This window comes from Melanerpes formicivorus, unplaced genomic scaffold (assembly GCF_026170545.1).
Source record: "Melanerpes formicivorus ecotype bairdi unplaced genomic scaffold, bMelFor1.0.p_v2 SCAF_30, whole genome shotgun sequence".
In the NCBI taxonomy this organism is placed as follows: Eukaryota; Metazoa; Chordata; class Aves; order Piciformes; family Picidae; genus Melanerpes; species Melanerpes formicivorus.
The window spans coordinates 5530489-5546587 of NW_027142382.1; the positions used below are offsets into that span (position 1 = coordinate 5530489).

A 16099-nucleotide genomic window follows, 5' to 3' on the forward strand; every position below is an offset into this window, starting at 1 on the left:
ATCAGGGTAACCTTCAAGCACAGCTCACAGAATCACAGAATTTCAGGGTCTAGAAAGGACCTCAAAAGATCATCCAGTCCAACCCCCCTGCCAGAGCAGGATCACCTACACCAGATTACACAAGAACACATCCAGGCGAGTCTTTAATATCTTCAGAGAGGGAGTCTCCACAACCTCCCTGGGCAGCCTGTTCCAGTGCTCTGTCACCCTCAACTGTATTCCTAAAAAGTTTTGTCAAATTATGGGATCATAGAATGGTCTGGGTGGGAAGAGACCTCCAAAGGTCATCTAGTCCAACCCCCTCTGAAGTAAGCAGGGACACCCTCAAATACACCAGGTTGCCCAGAGCCCTGTCAGGCCTCATTCTGAGTATCTCCAGGGATGGAGCCCCACACAGCTCCCTGGGCAACCTTCCCCAGCATTCTGCTACTCTCATGGTAAAGAACTACTCTTCTCTACTTTGAATCCATTGCCCCTTGTCCTATCACTACAGGCCTTTGCATATAGTCTATTGTAGTGGTGTGAGCCTTAACTTCGAGTTAAGAGCCCAGATGGGGGAAAGGCTGAGAATCTCTCCCCCACTCCCCCCTCCTCCCTCCAAACAGAGAGGGAAGAAAAGGATAAGGTGCAAATCCACTAAACAATAATCTGGAGTTGGCTTGGAAGTAGAGAGATGAAGAATTTTCTTTAAACAATATATGTATAACAATAACAGGAAAGGTTCACAAGGGCAAGGAACAAGGATGGATGGGAGTGGGACAAAAAAGAATAATACAAAACCAGTCTTTCTCTGAAGAGGTGTGGAGGCAGCAGGGAGAAGGATCAGGCCTGACCACATGGCAGAGGAGCGGGAAGCAGCCACAGTAGCTCTCATCCAGGAGAGGCAGGAGCCAAAAAGAGAGCCAACAGCTATGATGTCCTGCTTTTTATACCCTAGCTGGGCAGGGAAGGGGGAGTGGAACAGACACAGCTTCCCAGGGGAAAACTCCCTGCAGGGAGGGTGAAGTACCTGCAAGCCCTCCACCCTGCTTTGGTTTCTTTGTTTTCAGGAAAGGGCGTTAACCCACCACATCTAGAGAGTTGCTACAGAATTGTATAGAAATGTTTTCTATCCGCAAAAAATTCATTTTGCAGCCAGAACTCCACTCCTTGAAACCGAAACAATCTAACTTGCTTTTACTGCCACAGTTTAGGTTTTTACTTTTGCTTTTTTTACTTTTGTGTTTTCACAGTAGCTTAAGAAGAACCTGGAAAAGCCCAAAAAGTGTTAGACACAAACATGTTTAACTTGAAAACCCACAAATTGTAGCATGGTGCTGAAAAACACAGAGAAAGATTCCTATGATGATCAACCCAGTTTTCACATTAAAAGTGTGAACCCAAAATCACGACCAACACAGAGCTATTACTTTTTTTATAAGCAAATGAAGTGAAAGATACCTCTGGAAGTATGCAAAGAATGTAATTAGGGGGAAAAAAAAAAAAAAGAAAGGAAAGAAAAGAGGAAAAAAAAAAAAGAAAAGTATTTAGCACTAAAGACCTGAGGTATAAAAACATCAGAAGATTATTTTTGCTAGAACTGTCAACCTCAAGCTAAGTTTTCCTGCCTGAAGGGCACTGTCTGGCTTATTTTTTGTCTATGTAGAACAACAACCCAAAGCCTGTAAAACACCAAAGAACTGAAGCTATGACAGCATTATATGCCTATTTCTATATGACTAAGGATGCCACAGAGTTATACTGCATAAAACTCTTAATTCACCAAACAACACAGGTTGGTTTGGGTTTAAAGGGACCTTACAAGATCACCTAGTTCAGATCTGTCTGCCCTGGGCAGAGACACCTTCCACTATATCATTCACTAGTTCATTCAACTGATGTGGTTTTGTGGAGGGAACGTTGTTCAGGATACTCTGCATGATTTTTTTAAGATTGCAATGCACAGTACTATCCTCATGTGTCATGATACTTACCTGCAATGGATTAGTATTAAGAATTTAACTGCCCAAAAAAATTATTAATAGTATCTGGATATTTTTTTTCTCCCCCTGTGGTTTAACAGAGAGACATAGGGGCCTTTGGATACCCATCAATTCAAGAAGGATGAGGAACTGCATGGAACAGTCCAGCTCAGAGCCATAAAAAAGATTAGGGGAGTGGAGCATCTTCCTTACAAGGAGAGACTGTGGGACCTGGGGCTCTTTAGCTTGGAGAGGAGGAGACTAAGGGGTGACCTCATTCATGCTTATAAATATGTAAAGGATGAGTGCCAAGAGGATGGAGTCAGGCTCTTCTTGGTGATGCCCAACAACAGGACAAGGGTCAATGGTTGGAAGTTGAAGCATAGGAAGTTCTATGGAAACAGGAGGGAAAATCTGTTCACTGTGAGGGTGACAGAACACTGGAACAGGCTTCCCAGGGTGGCTGTGGAGCCTCCCTCTCTGGAGATGCATTACTGTGAGATCTACTCTAGGTGATCCTGTTCTGGCAGGGGGCTTGGACTAGATGATCTTTTGAGGTCCCTTCCAGCCCCTGATATTCTGTGATTCTGTGATCTTGGCATTGACTGAGTCTTAGACTGCAGGGAAAAAAAGTCTCTCAGCTGTTAGAGAACACTAAGACCACTAAATTAAAATAGACATCTCACTTCTGGACAGCTAAAGGCCAGATGAGTCCCAACATAATGATATAGTTCATTAGTCAGATAAAGCCAGATTTGGTGGCCATCCCCAGAGGGATGTTTGTTTGTTTGTTTGATAAATTTATTCCAAACTTACAGCCATATGCAGGGGATAAAAGCAACCTCTGGCCAACATACCAATCAACTCTGTGCTACTAGTTAGTAGCTATGCTATAGTATTGAATAATATATTGAATATCTTGCCTCTGTCTCCAGATTCCTCCTGAAGCACCATGGAATGCTCCACGTGCTGAAGAATGGGACAAAATGACCATGCAAGAGTTGATAAATAAGATTTGCTGGAGCAAGTACATAAGTCTTCATTCACTTTGAAATCCATCTGCAGAATGATAGTGGCTCCCTGACAAAATCTGGGGTACAAATGAATATAGTTGGGATACAGGCAATGAGAGACCAGGAGGTTATTTGATATGAGGCTGGTCTTTCTGATGAGCTTTTTTCAGGCAGTGGATGAGGGTGGTACAGCAGCACTTGGCAGGTGGGATTAAAGGTGCTGGGGATATCTGGAATTTGCCTCAGCAGGCCCATGCATACGGGAGTGACAGCATGGGCCTTTGCCACCATGCTTTCACTTCATTCAGTTGTAGATTGTGTGCCTTTGTCTTTAGGAAGAGCAAGGTGGAAATAAAACTCTGCTTGGCAGGATAGGAGCTGAGGAGGGATGTCCTCCAATTTGGCTATGTCCTCTCCTGCACAGTCCTCTCTGCTTTTGCTGCACCATGGAGCAGGCAGGTTCAACTGGCTCATCACAGAGCAGCATGCTATGCCAGGGGGCAGCTGCTTTCCAGTGTTTGCTCAACGGATGGGGCAGCATGAGACCCAAGGAGGGGGAGCTGAGTAGCTGTTGGCTTTGGAAACTCTGGAGAAGTTCAAATGCTGTTCCTTATTTCAGTAGTAAAGCCTGCTGGATCACCCCTTGAGGGAAACAAGGCAACCAAGGCAAACTTTCTTCTTGTCTTTCACTTCCCTGGGTAGTTTGTGCCTGAGCCCAATCAGGAGGTCCACAATCATCCCAGCAAGCCTGTTGCTGCTTTTGCTCAGCTCTGCCTATTGCAGCACACCCTCCCTCTTCTCCTGGGAATCTATCTGTATGCTAGCCTGCTCTCCTGGGCCTCTTTGCCTTACAGGGTAGCTTCCCATGAGATGTTGCCAGGCAGGTCCTTAAGAAGGATAAAACCTGCTCTTCCAAAATCCAGGCTTGTAATTCTGATGTTTGTCTTGCTCCTCTTAGGATTTTAAACTACATAGTCTCATGGCCCTTCCAGCCAAGGCTGCCCTTGACTTTTGCACTACCAAACAGGTTTTCCTTGTTTGTAAGTAGCAGGCCCAACAGAGCATCAATCCTGCTTGGTAGGAAGGGTGCCCAAGCTGTTGTATTGCCTAGAAAATGGCCAGTCTGTAAGGGACCACACTGCACAATGCAAAAAGGAACAGTGTTCACTGTGAGGTGACAACTACTGCAAACACTTTTTTCTTCCTTTCCTTTTTTTCAGTTAATTCCCTTTATAAAGCACAGAGAAGTGTGCTCATTTGAGCACTTGTGTCCCCACTTGCTGTGCCAGCCTCTGTGTGGTTCTGTAATCCTCTCCTGCCTCATATTCAGTGTCTTTTATTTGTGTGGCTGTGCTCTGTTTGCCCTTTCATTTGGACTGTGGTTTAGCCCTGTGGTTTAGCCCTGTGCCTGCAGCTTCCTGACCAAAAATTGCTGTTTGAAATTTATTTTGATCACTTAATTCTTTCTCCAGCTCCATCTGATACAAGGTACAACCATTTGGGTTGTCTCTTGCTTTCTGTGGTGTTGGTAGTTTTCTTTACAATTAGTTTTCTGAGCCATCTGCCTGCAAACTTGGGTACTTCTATCTACCCTTTCTGTTGCAAGTGCACTGACGCTTCCTCTTCTGTTTTTCACTGTTCTTGGTCAGGGTGCCAGTGGACTATAAGCAGAACTGGATTTACAGCAATCTCTCCTCCTGTAACACACTTTGCAAGACTGCTTCTGCTACCAGTAGTTTTGTGACACTCCACTATTAATGCATGCATTCAGTGGAAACACATTCAAAAACTCAATAAAAAGCCAATTAAGACCTTCAAAACAAATCATATTTTTCCACACACAGTTGAAAACTGTAGTACCCTAATCACAAAAGCTCTTCCACAGTATTTTCTGTATGGCTTCGGTCACGATTACCTAAGATATTTTTTGTTGTGTGCCACAGATCAGCAGCTACTCATCCTGGAGACTCTCTCAAGCCTAAACCAGCTACAGCTGTTTAGTGTTTAAGTGCTTTCAGGATTGTGGTAGAGAGTTCTTGCATGCAGGATGTTTTCATAGTCTGGCTGATGTCATAGTGGTGACTGGGCTTCATAGCCAGGGACACGAGATTTGTAAGTTATGGATTTCAGCCTAGATAATTTGCACAGCCCCTTCCTTTATCAGATGATTACAAATTCATGTTGTTTTATGATATTTCTTCTTAGTCAAAGAAGTTTTAACTTCTGTGCGAGAAATCTCAACTCTTTTAGCAATCTGTAGCCACAGATGAAAGAAAGAGCAGCAGCCAGATCCTCCTTTCCTACTGCTGTAACTGTTTATGTTCAGAGGACTTAGTGTGGTAGACAGTTGACTGTCTCATTACATTTATGGCAATGATTGCCAGTTTGGTTTCTCTGGGTTATTTACCATGTGATCCTCAGTTTCACAAAAGGTCTGGGCAGCAGTGCTACGTGGGAGTTAGGGAATATTTTGACCAAGTGGCTAGTTGAGTCCTTTGGGACCCATCAGACCTTGGAAATTATTAGTCTGCTGATCTCCCCATGAAGGACAAATGCAGAAGAGTTTCACTGCTTGCTTGCCAAATGCATTCTCCTGCTGAGGAAAGCATTTGTTCTGATGAGAGAAATAGCAGCTGGGAAACTATTTAAAGAAGTAACTGGGGTAATATCAGTGGGATTCAAATTGAATGGGTAAATGCTTTGGGAAAGAGGCAGGTGCTGATATAAACCCATTGAAACAGTCTCACTATAGACTGAAAAATGACACATATAAATCACCTTGGCTTTTCTGGCATTGGGAAAGCAGCCCTTATTGAAAACAACAAAGAAAATCCTGAAAGCAGTCAGGAAGCCACATTTACTCACTGCCTGCTTCTGCTTCTGTCTCATGCAGAGCTGTTAGAGAATATGCCGCCTTATTTGTGAATATCAACGTCACATCCGAGCCTCATGAAGTCTCCGCTCTCTGGTTCCTGTGGTATGTGAGGCAGTGTGGGGGCACTTACAGGATATTCTCCGTCACCAATGGGGGCCAGGTACAAAATTTCTCATATTCTTCCTCCTTTCTTGGAATTGGAAAGAGCAAATGGAGTGCTGCACCCATCAAAGCCCTGCAGTTAATGAAAAGAGGATGAAACACTATGAGAACTGGAGACAATCATGTTCTCAAGGGGTGGAACAGCATTCTTGGCTGACTCTATACAATTTATCCTTTGGGATACATTTGGACAATTTAATCAACTTGGTTTTCCTGCATTCACTTCAGCACACTCCTATTGTTGCTGTTTTGTTGGGGTTTGCCAATTTGTTCTCTGGGGTTCACTTAGCACCTTCGAATGTTTTCACAAGTTCAAAGCAAGTGCACTTCAGAGGGAAATGCTTTTTTGGTGTTGAAGCCTCTAATGATAAGATTTTGAAGTAGGTAGCAAAAGCCCTTCCTTACTGGGACAGTTCACATGACAGAGGACAAAGTAATTTGCATGTGGTATCTTGGCACCCTTTACTAGTCTTCTGCTGCAGTTAATGCAGCTGCATAAAGTGGACACAGCATTTCAAGCTTAAGCTACTGGCAGCAAAAGTAAGGACAGTACCATGCTGTTCCAAGTGTGCCGGCATAAGGAGACATTAAGAAAGGCTGCCTGGGAAGATGTGAAGTCTCCGTCAACATCTATCCATTGGGGTAAAAGTCGACAACCATGTCTCAGGAAGGATGTAACAGAGCTGCCCTGAGATAGGAGCATGACCTAAGAGACTTCCTCCACCAAAGCCCCTCAACCACATTTGCTGTCCCATGTCAGCAAATGCTAGAAGTTGCAGTAAGAGTTAAAAATAAAATGAATCTTCAAGTACTCAAAGCTAAACAAAACATGTGGAGAGGTGACAAATAGCCTGGGAAGAGCATTTAATTTTCTTTGGGCCTGGATGGAGCATGCTGTCTTTGTTTCTACCAGCCTTCCACCTCCCCTTATCCCAGTCAAAATCAATTAAGCAAAAACACTAGAGGTTTCTGACTTAGCAGCCATGACAAGTCTTATAAACTTCTTCAGGCAGCAATTTCAGCACAAGACTTTGTGGATCCTTTCCTCCCTGCTGGTACCCACATCCTCTATGTAACAGTGAGCTGCTTGATATAACGCAAGCAGCTGGTAGATGAAAGAGGCGAAGTGCTTCCCCTGAGCCTTTGCAGAGACATTGCAAAGCAGTGTGTGTCACAGATTGTGCTTTTTTCCCAGACAGCAGTGTCTTTGTATTTTCCCATGGACAGATAAAGCTCATTGCCTGCTGCACCTGAGGCCAGATCCCATTAAAGATCTGTCTTCCTTCTGGGCTGGTGCAGGCTTTCACTGTAAAGATGCAAGTTGATGTCTGTCACCCATGAGAGTACTGGTAGCACAGTGATGGGTAAAATACTCAAAACTTCCTTTTAATGAAGTGATATTTTTATACTAATTGGAGCACCTGCATGATATATGTTTGTTCTTGAGGTTTCAAGAGTCTTTAGGCCAGCCAGTTGAGGAAACCATTAAGACAGTCTCCACTGACACTCAGGTTTATGCCTTTACATGTCTGAAAGTCTGGGCCTCCTTATGCTTCCTTAGGACTTGCAGATTTAGCCTGGAGTTCCTTGATTTTAAGCAAAAGTTGTATTCAATGTCATTGTGATTAATGCTGATGATGTTTTTTGTTTGTGTTTGTTTTCTGTTTGTTTTTTAGGAGAGGAAGTTTAAAGGGGGTTCTGGTCAGATATCGGAGAAAATAATGGAACGCCTCAAAGACAGAGTTAAACTAGAGAGACCTGTGGTCTGTATTGATCAGACAGGTGATAATGTCATTGTGGAGACTCTAAACCATGAGATGTATGAGGTAATTTGATCAGAGTAAAAGTAGACCATGCATTTAGTGGGGGAATACATCTACTGTAGCTCTTAGCCAGATGTAATCAGGAAGTACCCATTTGTGTGTGTCTATTTCTTGGACTGCCTTGACTCTCTGTGAAGTCTGCATTACAGATTTATTTCTGGCTGAGTCTCTTCTTGGTGTTTTGCTAGATAGTTTCTGGTATTACTCTGCCTTTTCTACCTTAATATTGTCTGTGATTCTGTATTCTTACATTTAAGGTCTGCGTTGAGACCATTTCAAAGAAAAGAAAAATAGTGTTCCTGTTCACATCTAAATTTGTTATCTGCAGAACAACAACAAAAGATATTTTAAATGCCTTTCATAAGATTTGGCCTCTGTTCAGTCGTGCTGTGAAATGCTCCATCAGTGCATTATTTCCCACAGTGGCACCCTCAGGGCAGCAGCTCCCTTATGGGTGCAGAACACAGCCTGCCATGCAGGTTTGTGCAGGGTTGTCATGGTCTACAAGATCCTTGTCTCACTGGTGGCACTGTTTGGAGGATATTGAGAGAAAGCCAGCAGAAGGGGAGAAGGCTTTTTGTCAGAGAAGGCAGTCTAAGGATGTCCTGGAGGCAGGATTCTCTTCCTTCTCTGGAGCTTTTTAAACCATGGAGTTAAAACACTGGCTTCTCCTTCCATGCTGGCTGAGTGACAGCCAAGGCAAAGGAGATGGGTTTCCTGTACTCAGCAGCTCCATCAGCATAAGAGAGCCTGAGAGCAGCAGCATAGTGTCACCCTGAAGCCGAGCATCCTTCATCGCTCCAGTCTGACACAGTATCTGTGAGAGGGATGGAGCTTGTTCAGGAAAGCTGAAACCATTGCTGCTAGCCCTTGAGTAGTGTTCTGTGAACCTGCACAAAAGTGATTAATTTTTTAATTTACAGGTTTAGACAAATGCAGGTTATATTCCCCTGGGGATAACAAACACCAGTTTGACCTATGCCATAAGATCTTTCTTGTTCCATTTCTCCCATTGTCCTTAGCCAAGTTTCAGCTCTGGTTTTGTAGTGTCCAGCAAACTGTCAAGAATCAAGTAACCATAAAGCAACATGGTTTTTTCCCCAGATTCTTTTTCTCAAATGGCAGAATTGCTTTGATCACCTGGAAATATCTGTGTGGGACAGCCAAGCAGCAAAGTCAGGTGTGGGAAAGCTGTTAACAGTCGTCTTTCAAACGTGTCCTGTGGGGCTGGCTCAGTGAGAAGCAGCACCTTGTCTGTACTGACTGTTTTATGTTTCAGGGCAAGTATGTGATCAGTGCTATCCCCCCCATCCTGACAACGAAGATTCATTACAAACCAGAACTGCCACCAAGGAGAAATGAGTTAATTCAACGTTTGCCCATGGGCTGTGTCATAAAATGCATGGTGTACTACAAGGAAGCCTTCTGGGAGAGGAAGGGTATGTGGGGAAAGTGAAGGACTTGGGAGCCCCATGCTATTCAAATTTTAAAGCTCTGCTGTCTATCAGGGAATATCACAGAATGTTAGAGGTTGGAAGGGACCTCCAGAGAACATGAAGTCCAACCCCTGCCAAAGCAGGATCAGCTGGGGCAGGCTGCAGCATAACACATCCAGACAGGTTTTGAAAGTATCCAGAGGAGATTCCACAACCTCTCTGGACAGCCTGTTCCAGTGCTCCATCACCCTCACTGTAAAGGATTGTCTTCTTGTGTTAGGGTGGAGCCTCCTGTATTCTAGTTTGTGCCCGTTCTTCCTTGTCCTGTCACTGGGCACCACCAAAAGAGACAGGCACCTTCATCTTGACACCCATCCCTGAAATATTTATAGATGTTGATAAGATGCCCTCTCAGCCTTCTCTTCTTAAGACTAAACACCTCCAGGTCTCTTTCTCAATAGGAAAGATGTTCAAGTCCTGCAATCATCCTCGTAGCTCTGCATTGGAGTATCTCCAGCAGATCCCTCTCTCTTCTGAACTGAGCAGCTCAAAACTGGACACAGTTCACCCTTGGAATACATCCAAGGGGGAATTAAATGTCCAAAAACCCCAAAACCAAACACACAGGAAAGCAAAAGATAATATGCTCCTTAGAACGAAGAACTCTTCCTCCAAGAATGAGTGCATGCCATGTCTCAGAGATGAGTCCAGACCCAAAGAGGATCCTGAAATTTATTGTTGCTAGCTGAGGATGGACAACTGTCAGAGCAAGCAAGGATTCCCTTGGAAGCATCAGGGACAGAGTTAAGGCAAGCAAAGAGAACAGACAGCAGATGACAAAACCTTTCCCTGTTTTTAATCCTCTGTTCTACAGACAATATCACAGAGAACTGAGATAGCTCTTTGTTTGACTGGGGGTTATTTTTACCATATGCTGCAGCATCATGTGTGTCTCAGCTCTAACTGATACCATTTCCAGAGCTATTTGTATGAACAGATTAATTTCTGCTTCCGGTGCAACAGTGCCAAGAGTTGCACTGAGTGAGAATGCTTCTTAATCCAAAGGATATCATTTTACATGGCATAAAGAGGCCATTGGGATTAGAAAGAAGTGTAAACAGGCTTATACATTGTGATCTACGTGGGATTTTTTGTGTGCTCATCTGAAACACGTATTGATGTGGTACCAGATTAGATGGCCTATATTTCTATTGCATTACTGTACTGGGACACCATGATTCCTGACAGTCTTACCATCAGCAAAATCAATACAAGGTGTAAATTTGAGCCTGCAGTGACCAGTGGTAATCACACTGAACTTTGTTGCTGCTGTTGATGTTCTGGCCAGCGTTACTCTTGGAATGGACCGTCATGGTTATTTCTAAATCCATTTATTCTTAATGTTTATTGCCCCCAGTGGAGAGAGCCAAAGGGACTTTCAACAGTTCACAAAAATTCCTTGTTAAGTAATAATGGAATTTAAACGTGACTTTTATAAGTCTGTGTATAGAATTTCTCAGGGTTGGAGAGAAAAGAGGAGAGAAACAGAAAAACACTTCAGACATGGAAGCATTGTTGATGATGAAGGAATTTCTGTACAATTCCTCTTATGAATAATTTTCCTTGCTCATTTTTATCAGAAACCATCATCAGAAAGTTTCTCTGCCAGTTATTATGTTTCTGTTTTTCCTCCTTAGGTTATTGTGGTTGCTTTGTCCTTGAGGATGAAGATTCTCCAATTGGAATAACCTTAGATGACACAAAACCTGATGGATCTTTCCCTGCAATTATGGGGTTAGGAGCTTCCCACCCATGCTTACAGATGCGTATTTTGTTTTGTATGAAGGAGTGGAAGTAGGAGAAGGAGAGGAAATGGCCAGGTCACATGAGTGTTGCCCACTCCCACAATCCTTATAGATGGAGGAGAGCACTTCTGACAAGCCTTTTGTGTCTCCCCAGTCCATATAAACTTTTAGGTGATGCTTCTGCTACAAATGGCCTAATACAGAAGAGATGTTTGGGAAGCAGTCACAGAATTCAGCCTTAGTTCCTTTTAAACATCTAGTCAATGGTTTGAGGTTTCTTTGCTGTGGAGTAGGTTTAGAAATAATTCCCTTTCTTACTTAGCTTTGTGAGCCTTTATTCAGCTTATATCAGGCCTTGTATTTAGCACCTGGGCCAAAGCAAAAATGCTGTTATCCAAGAAATCCTCATTTGCCCTCTCTCCTCACTGAGCTGAGGCAGGACAATGAACATCACCTGGTGGTCAAGCAAGACAGCACCTGTACAGTGAGGAAACCAAGATGCTGAAGAAACTGCCAAGTAAAAAAGTTGTAGTTTGGACAAACAGATGAGAAAATATGTAACAGCATTGACTGGCTTTTCAAATAGGTTGAACCAGTATAAACAAACAGTCTTTACAAATGTTTCTGCTGTAATCTAAATTGACTGCTCCAAAAGGCAAATATAAATGTCAGACAACTAATCCTTAAGTGTCTGGTAAGGAAAGGTTGCCACTTCTTCTGAACTCTATGTGTTTCTGGGCATGTTCAAGGCTTAAAAAAACTCCATGACTTGAGAGCAGCAAGCCTTTTCCAAAACTCGTATGTCAGTTTCCTGCTTTCTCCTTGTGGATTTATGCAAATTTCAAAGAGTGCAGGAACATACTTCAGCCCCTGGGTATCTTCACTAAGGTCAAATGAAATGATCATCAAATCTGTGTCCTTCAAGCTGAATAAATATTAATCCCAGTTCTTACATGACTGGTGCATGAGACTGTGCAGTGCTTGTCAGAGGTGAAAGCTCTCATCCCTACTAACACAAATTGAAGTGGCAGTGGTATGGCCAGCTGTCTGTGAGACTTTCAAGAAAACTCAGGGTCTCATTCCTTTTGTATAAGACTAAAGTTTAAGAGGGTGGATAGTGCAGGCTAGTTTTCTGCACAGTGTCCCCTCTGCCCACTTTGGGTATAACTTTGAACTCTCCACCCCACTGATTCAAGAGAGCATTCTCATAGAGCAAAATGAGGCAACTTTGAAAACACATTTGCAGTCCCAAACTTTCTGATCTGGTAGCTGTCAGACAGTCCTAGGCATGCATGCACTTTCAGTTAACTGAGGCTGCTACCGTGCATAGACTTTTTCACCTGTATGACCTGTAATTATTAACTGATGAGGTATGATGAAAAACTGGCAAACCATTACATACTGGTCAAGTGCTTTGCTCATATTTTCTACTCATTTCAAGTCAGAGCTTGTGAATCAGCTGGGTTGCTGACACTGCATGATATTTATATATCCTATTTTTCTTTTCAGTTTCATCCTTGCCAGAAAGGCTGTTAAGCTGGCCCATCTCACTAAGGAAGAGAGGTAAGACTTCAGAGACTAAATATTACAGAAAGAAGTCAGTCCTCTGGGATGCTCTCCAGGATAGGATAGGATAGGGTAGAATAGAATAGAATAGAATAGAATAGAATAGAATAGAATAGAATAGAATAGAATAGAATAGAATAGAATAGAATAGAATAGAATAGAATAGACCAGGTTGGAAGAGACCTTCAAGATCATCGCGTCCAACCTATCATCCAACACCACCTAATCAACTAAACCATGCAACCAAGCACCCTGTCAAGTCTCCTCCTGAACACCTCTAGTGATGGTGATTCCACCACCTCCCTGGGCAGCACATTCCAATGGGCAATCATTCTCTCTATGAAGAATTTCTTCCTAACATGCAGTCTAAACCTCCCCTGGTGCAGCTTGAGACTGTGTCCTCTTGTTCTGGTGCTGGTTGCCTGGGAGAAGAAAGCAGCCCCCACCTGGCTACAACCTCCCTTCAGGTAGTTGTAGACAGCAATAAGGTCTGCCCTGAGCCTGCTCTTGTCCAGGCTAAGCGACCCCAGCTCCCTCAGCCTCTCCTCATAGGGCTTGTGCTCCAAACCCCTCACCAACTTTGTTTCCCTTCTCTGGACTCATTCCAGCAAGTCAACATCTTTCCTAAACTGAGGGGCTCAGAACTGGAAATGAGACTGAAAAACAAAGCCAAACACTGTATTGCAGCAAATGTGATTTCTTTATAAGAGCAGCAATAGTTATGAGGGATTTTCCCACCTTTTTTCTTCTTTCCTGACTGATTTTATTTGCATGTAGGAAGAAGAAGATCTGTGAGAGTTATGCCAAGGCACTGGGAATGGAAGAAGCTTTACATGTAAGAAATGAATGCCTGTTTTTCACCTCTGCTGTAGAGTGATGTTGCTTCTTTGTTTTGGAAGATGAAGCCAAAATTCCTGGTACCTAAATGTGTACCTAAAATAGCAGGTTGTGCCATACAATCTGTATTCCCAAGAGGGCAGCAGCAACTAGTACAGGAAGAAAAGAGCTGCCAGTCTCATTCTTTACAAGAAAGAAAGAAGGCAGTGCATGATTTTATTTGTCTTGTCATTTCCCCATGGGAGGCTAGTACTTCCACACAAGTGCAAAGATTTGCTTTGCATGGGTGGATGGCATTAGCCAGGTGACATGGCACTCTTTAGCCTGTTTTTCCCCTCTTCAAAGGAAATTTGGGTTTTATTTCCATTTTCTCTGCCATAGTTTCACTCTCTATTATTTGCTAATATTTACAGCCTGTACATTATGAAGAAAAGAACTGGAACATGGAGCAATATTCAGGGGGTTGTTACACTGCCTACTATCCACCAGGCATAATGCATTCTTATGGAAGGTAATCCAGAGAACATTTTGCTTTCTAATTTACATTTTGTAGCTCATGTACAATGCAACAAACTGAAGGGACATGTAGCATATTGAGGCAACTCCAACCATCTTTCTGCTCCCTAGTCCCCAGCTAGCAAGGATCTTGGTACTGACTTTAGAAAAAGCTGAGTTTCTCTTATGACTTTCAAGGAAACAAAGCACAGTCACAAAGGGACATGCTAGAGGCAGAAAACCTTTCCCTCCTAGGTTACCAACAGTATTTGCCTCTACACAGTAATGGTAGTAGATCCCTTAATGCTTTCTAAGACCTCACGGGCATACATCTTGGACAGGTGGAGAGTCTCCAGCTGACTGTGTAGATCACAGTGTCGCAGTTTCAACAAGGTTGGAAGAGACCTCGAGGATCATCGAGTCCCACCTGTCACCACAGACCTCATGACTAGACCTTGGCACCAAGTGCCACATCCAATCTCCTCTTGAACACCTCCAGGGATGGGGACTCCACCACCTCCCCAGGCAGCACATTCCAATGACTAATGACTTGGTGAAGAACTTTCTCCTCACCTTGAGCCTAAACTTCCCCTGGCACAGCTTGAGACTGTGTCCCCTTGTTCTGGTGCTGGTTGCCTGGGAGAAGAGACCAACCCCTTCCTGGCTACAACCACCTTTCAGGTAGTTGTAGAGAGCAATGAGGTCACCCCTGAGCCTCCTCTTCTCCAGGCTAAACAATCCCAGCTCCCTCAGCCTCTCCTCATAGGGCTTGTGTTCAAGGCCTCTCCCCAGCCTTGTTGCCCTTCTCTGGACACATTCAAGTGTTTTGATGTCCTTCTTAAACTGAGGGGCCCAGAACTGGACACAGGACTCAAGGTGTGGCCTAACCAATGCAGAGTACAGGGGCACAATAACCTCCCTGCTCCTGCTGGGAGATGAGCACCAGGTCCTGACAAAGCCGACTGAAACGCATCACAAGGGGAAGGCACAAAACCCTACATGAAAACTCACTGTCTTTTCCCACCCAGCAAAGCCTTCCATGCCTTCCCCATGCAGAACTGCTGTATTTCTAAAGGCACATGTTAGATAATACTGATTCATATACATGGTCTATCATTGAGAAGCATGTGGAAGGCGCTATTCAGCACATAATAAGAACAGCCAGACAAATCTTGTATCCACAGCCAAAGACCAAACAAACCATGTAACACACCTCACCATCATCTATTTAACATGCCCGTCATGGAACTACACCATGCCTCTCTGCAAGCATGCAAGTAGGAAAAAATCCTGTGCACTGCCTCTCCTACTGTAATTTGTCTGAACAGTTGTGTAGTAATGAGTGTGATCTTGGAGCTGAGGAAGCTGGTGTCAGCTAAATGAGGAAAATCTAATCAGGGGTTAGTTGGGAGCTCTTAAAGCAAGCATATTTCTCTATGGGAAAGGGGCTTCATTATCTGTGGTTGGGTTGACTGGGATACATGCAGCTGGCTTATATGTGTTCACCCCATAGGATGAACAACTCACTGAATGCTGAGGCCTTCAGCTGTGGTCCCCATTTGATAGGACTTGCAGCCAGGCAAGTCCAGCCTCCAGAGAAAAGCCAGTGTTTGTGACCCATCACTGCAAAAACATCATTCACATCCTATTGTAATGACAGGATAACAATGGTGCTCCCATCCAGAAGACATAAATCTGTCAGCTGCACTGCATTTCTGGAGGCTGTTAGGATTATCCCTTATCCCCACACTAAAATAAGACTCATATTACTTTGCACAGAAAGCAGGAACACTGATTTATGCCTTACATTTCTACTCTCTCAGGTCTTGTTTGTGTTCAGAAGCAAGTAGGTGGTCCTGCAGGGACAGCTCATTGCACCATGCTCTACAGCAGTTCTGAAGAACTGGAGTTGAGTGCTCCATCAAAGCCCATAAATAGCTTTTAGAAGGATCATCACCTTCCTCTTACTTGACATCTGACATTCTCCATTTGTTTTGAAGGACCATTCGCCAGCCTGTTGGCAGAATCTACTTTGCTGGCACGGAGACAGCTACCCAATGGAGTGGATACATGGAGGGGGCTGTACAGGCGGGAGAGAGAGCAGCCAGAGAGGTAGAGACCATTGG

At 43.8% G+C, this 16099-nt stretch overlaps 1 protein-coding gene across 1 annotated transcript in view; it reads left to right on the plus strand.

The window, feature by feature from the left end:
• The window catches only part of LOC137449536 (amine oxidase [flavin-containing] A-like), a 46652-nt gene that overhangs the window by 25883 nt on the left and 4670 nt on the right, over positions 1-16099 (plus strand). Inside the window, exons 5-13 of the mRNA XM_068155121.1 lie at positions 2897-2988; positions 5868-6009; positions 7688-7837; positions 9114-9273; positions 10968-11064; positions 12585-12638; positions 13419-13476; positions 13892-13989; positions 15974-16085. Coding sequence (XP_068011222.1) covers positions 2897-2988; positions 5868-6009; positions 7688-7837; positions 9114-9273; positions 10968-11064; positions 12585-12638; positions 13419-13476; positions 13892-13989; positions 15974-16085 — 963 coding nt within the window. The remainder of the gene's footprint in view (positions 1-2896; positions 2989-5867; positions 6010-7687; positions 7838-9113; positions 9274-10967; positions 11065-12584; positions 12639-13418; positions 13477-13891; positions 13990-15973; positions 16086-16099) is intronic.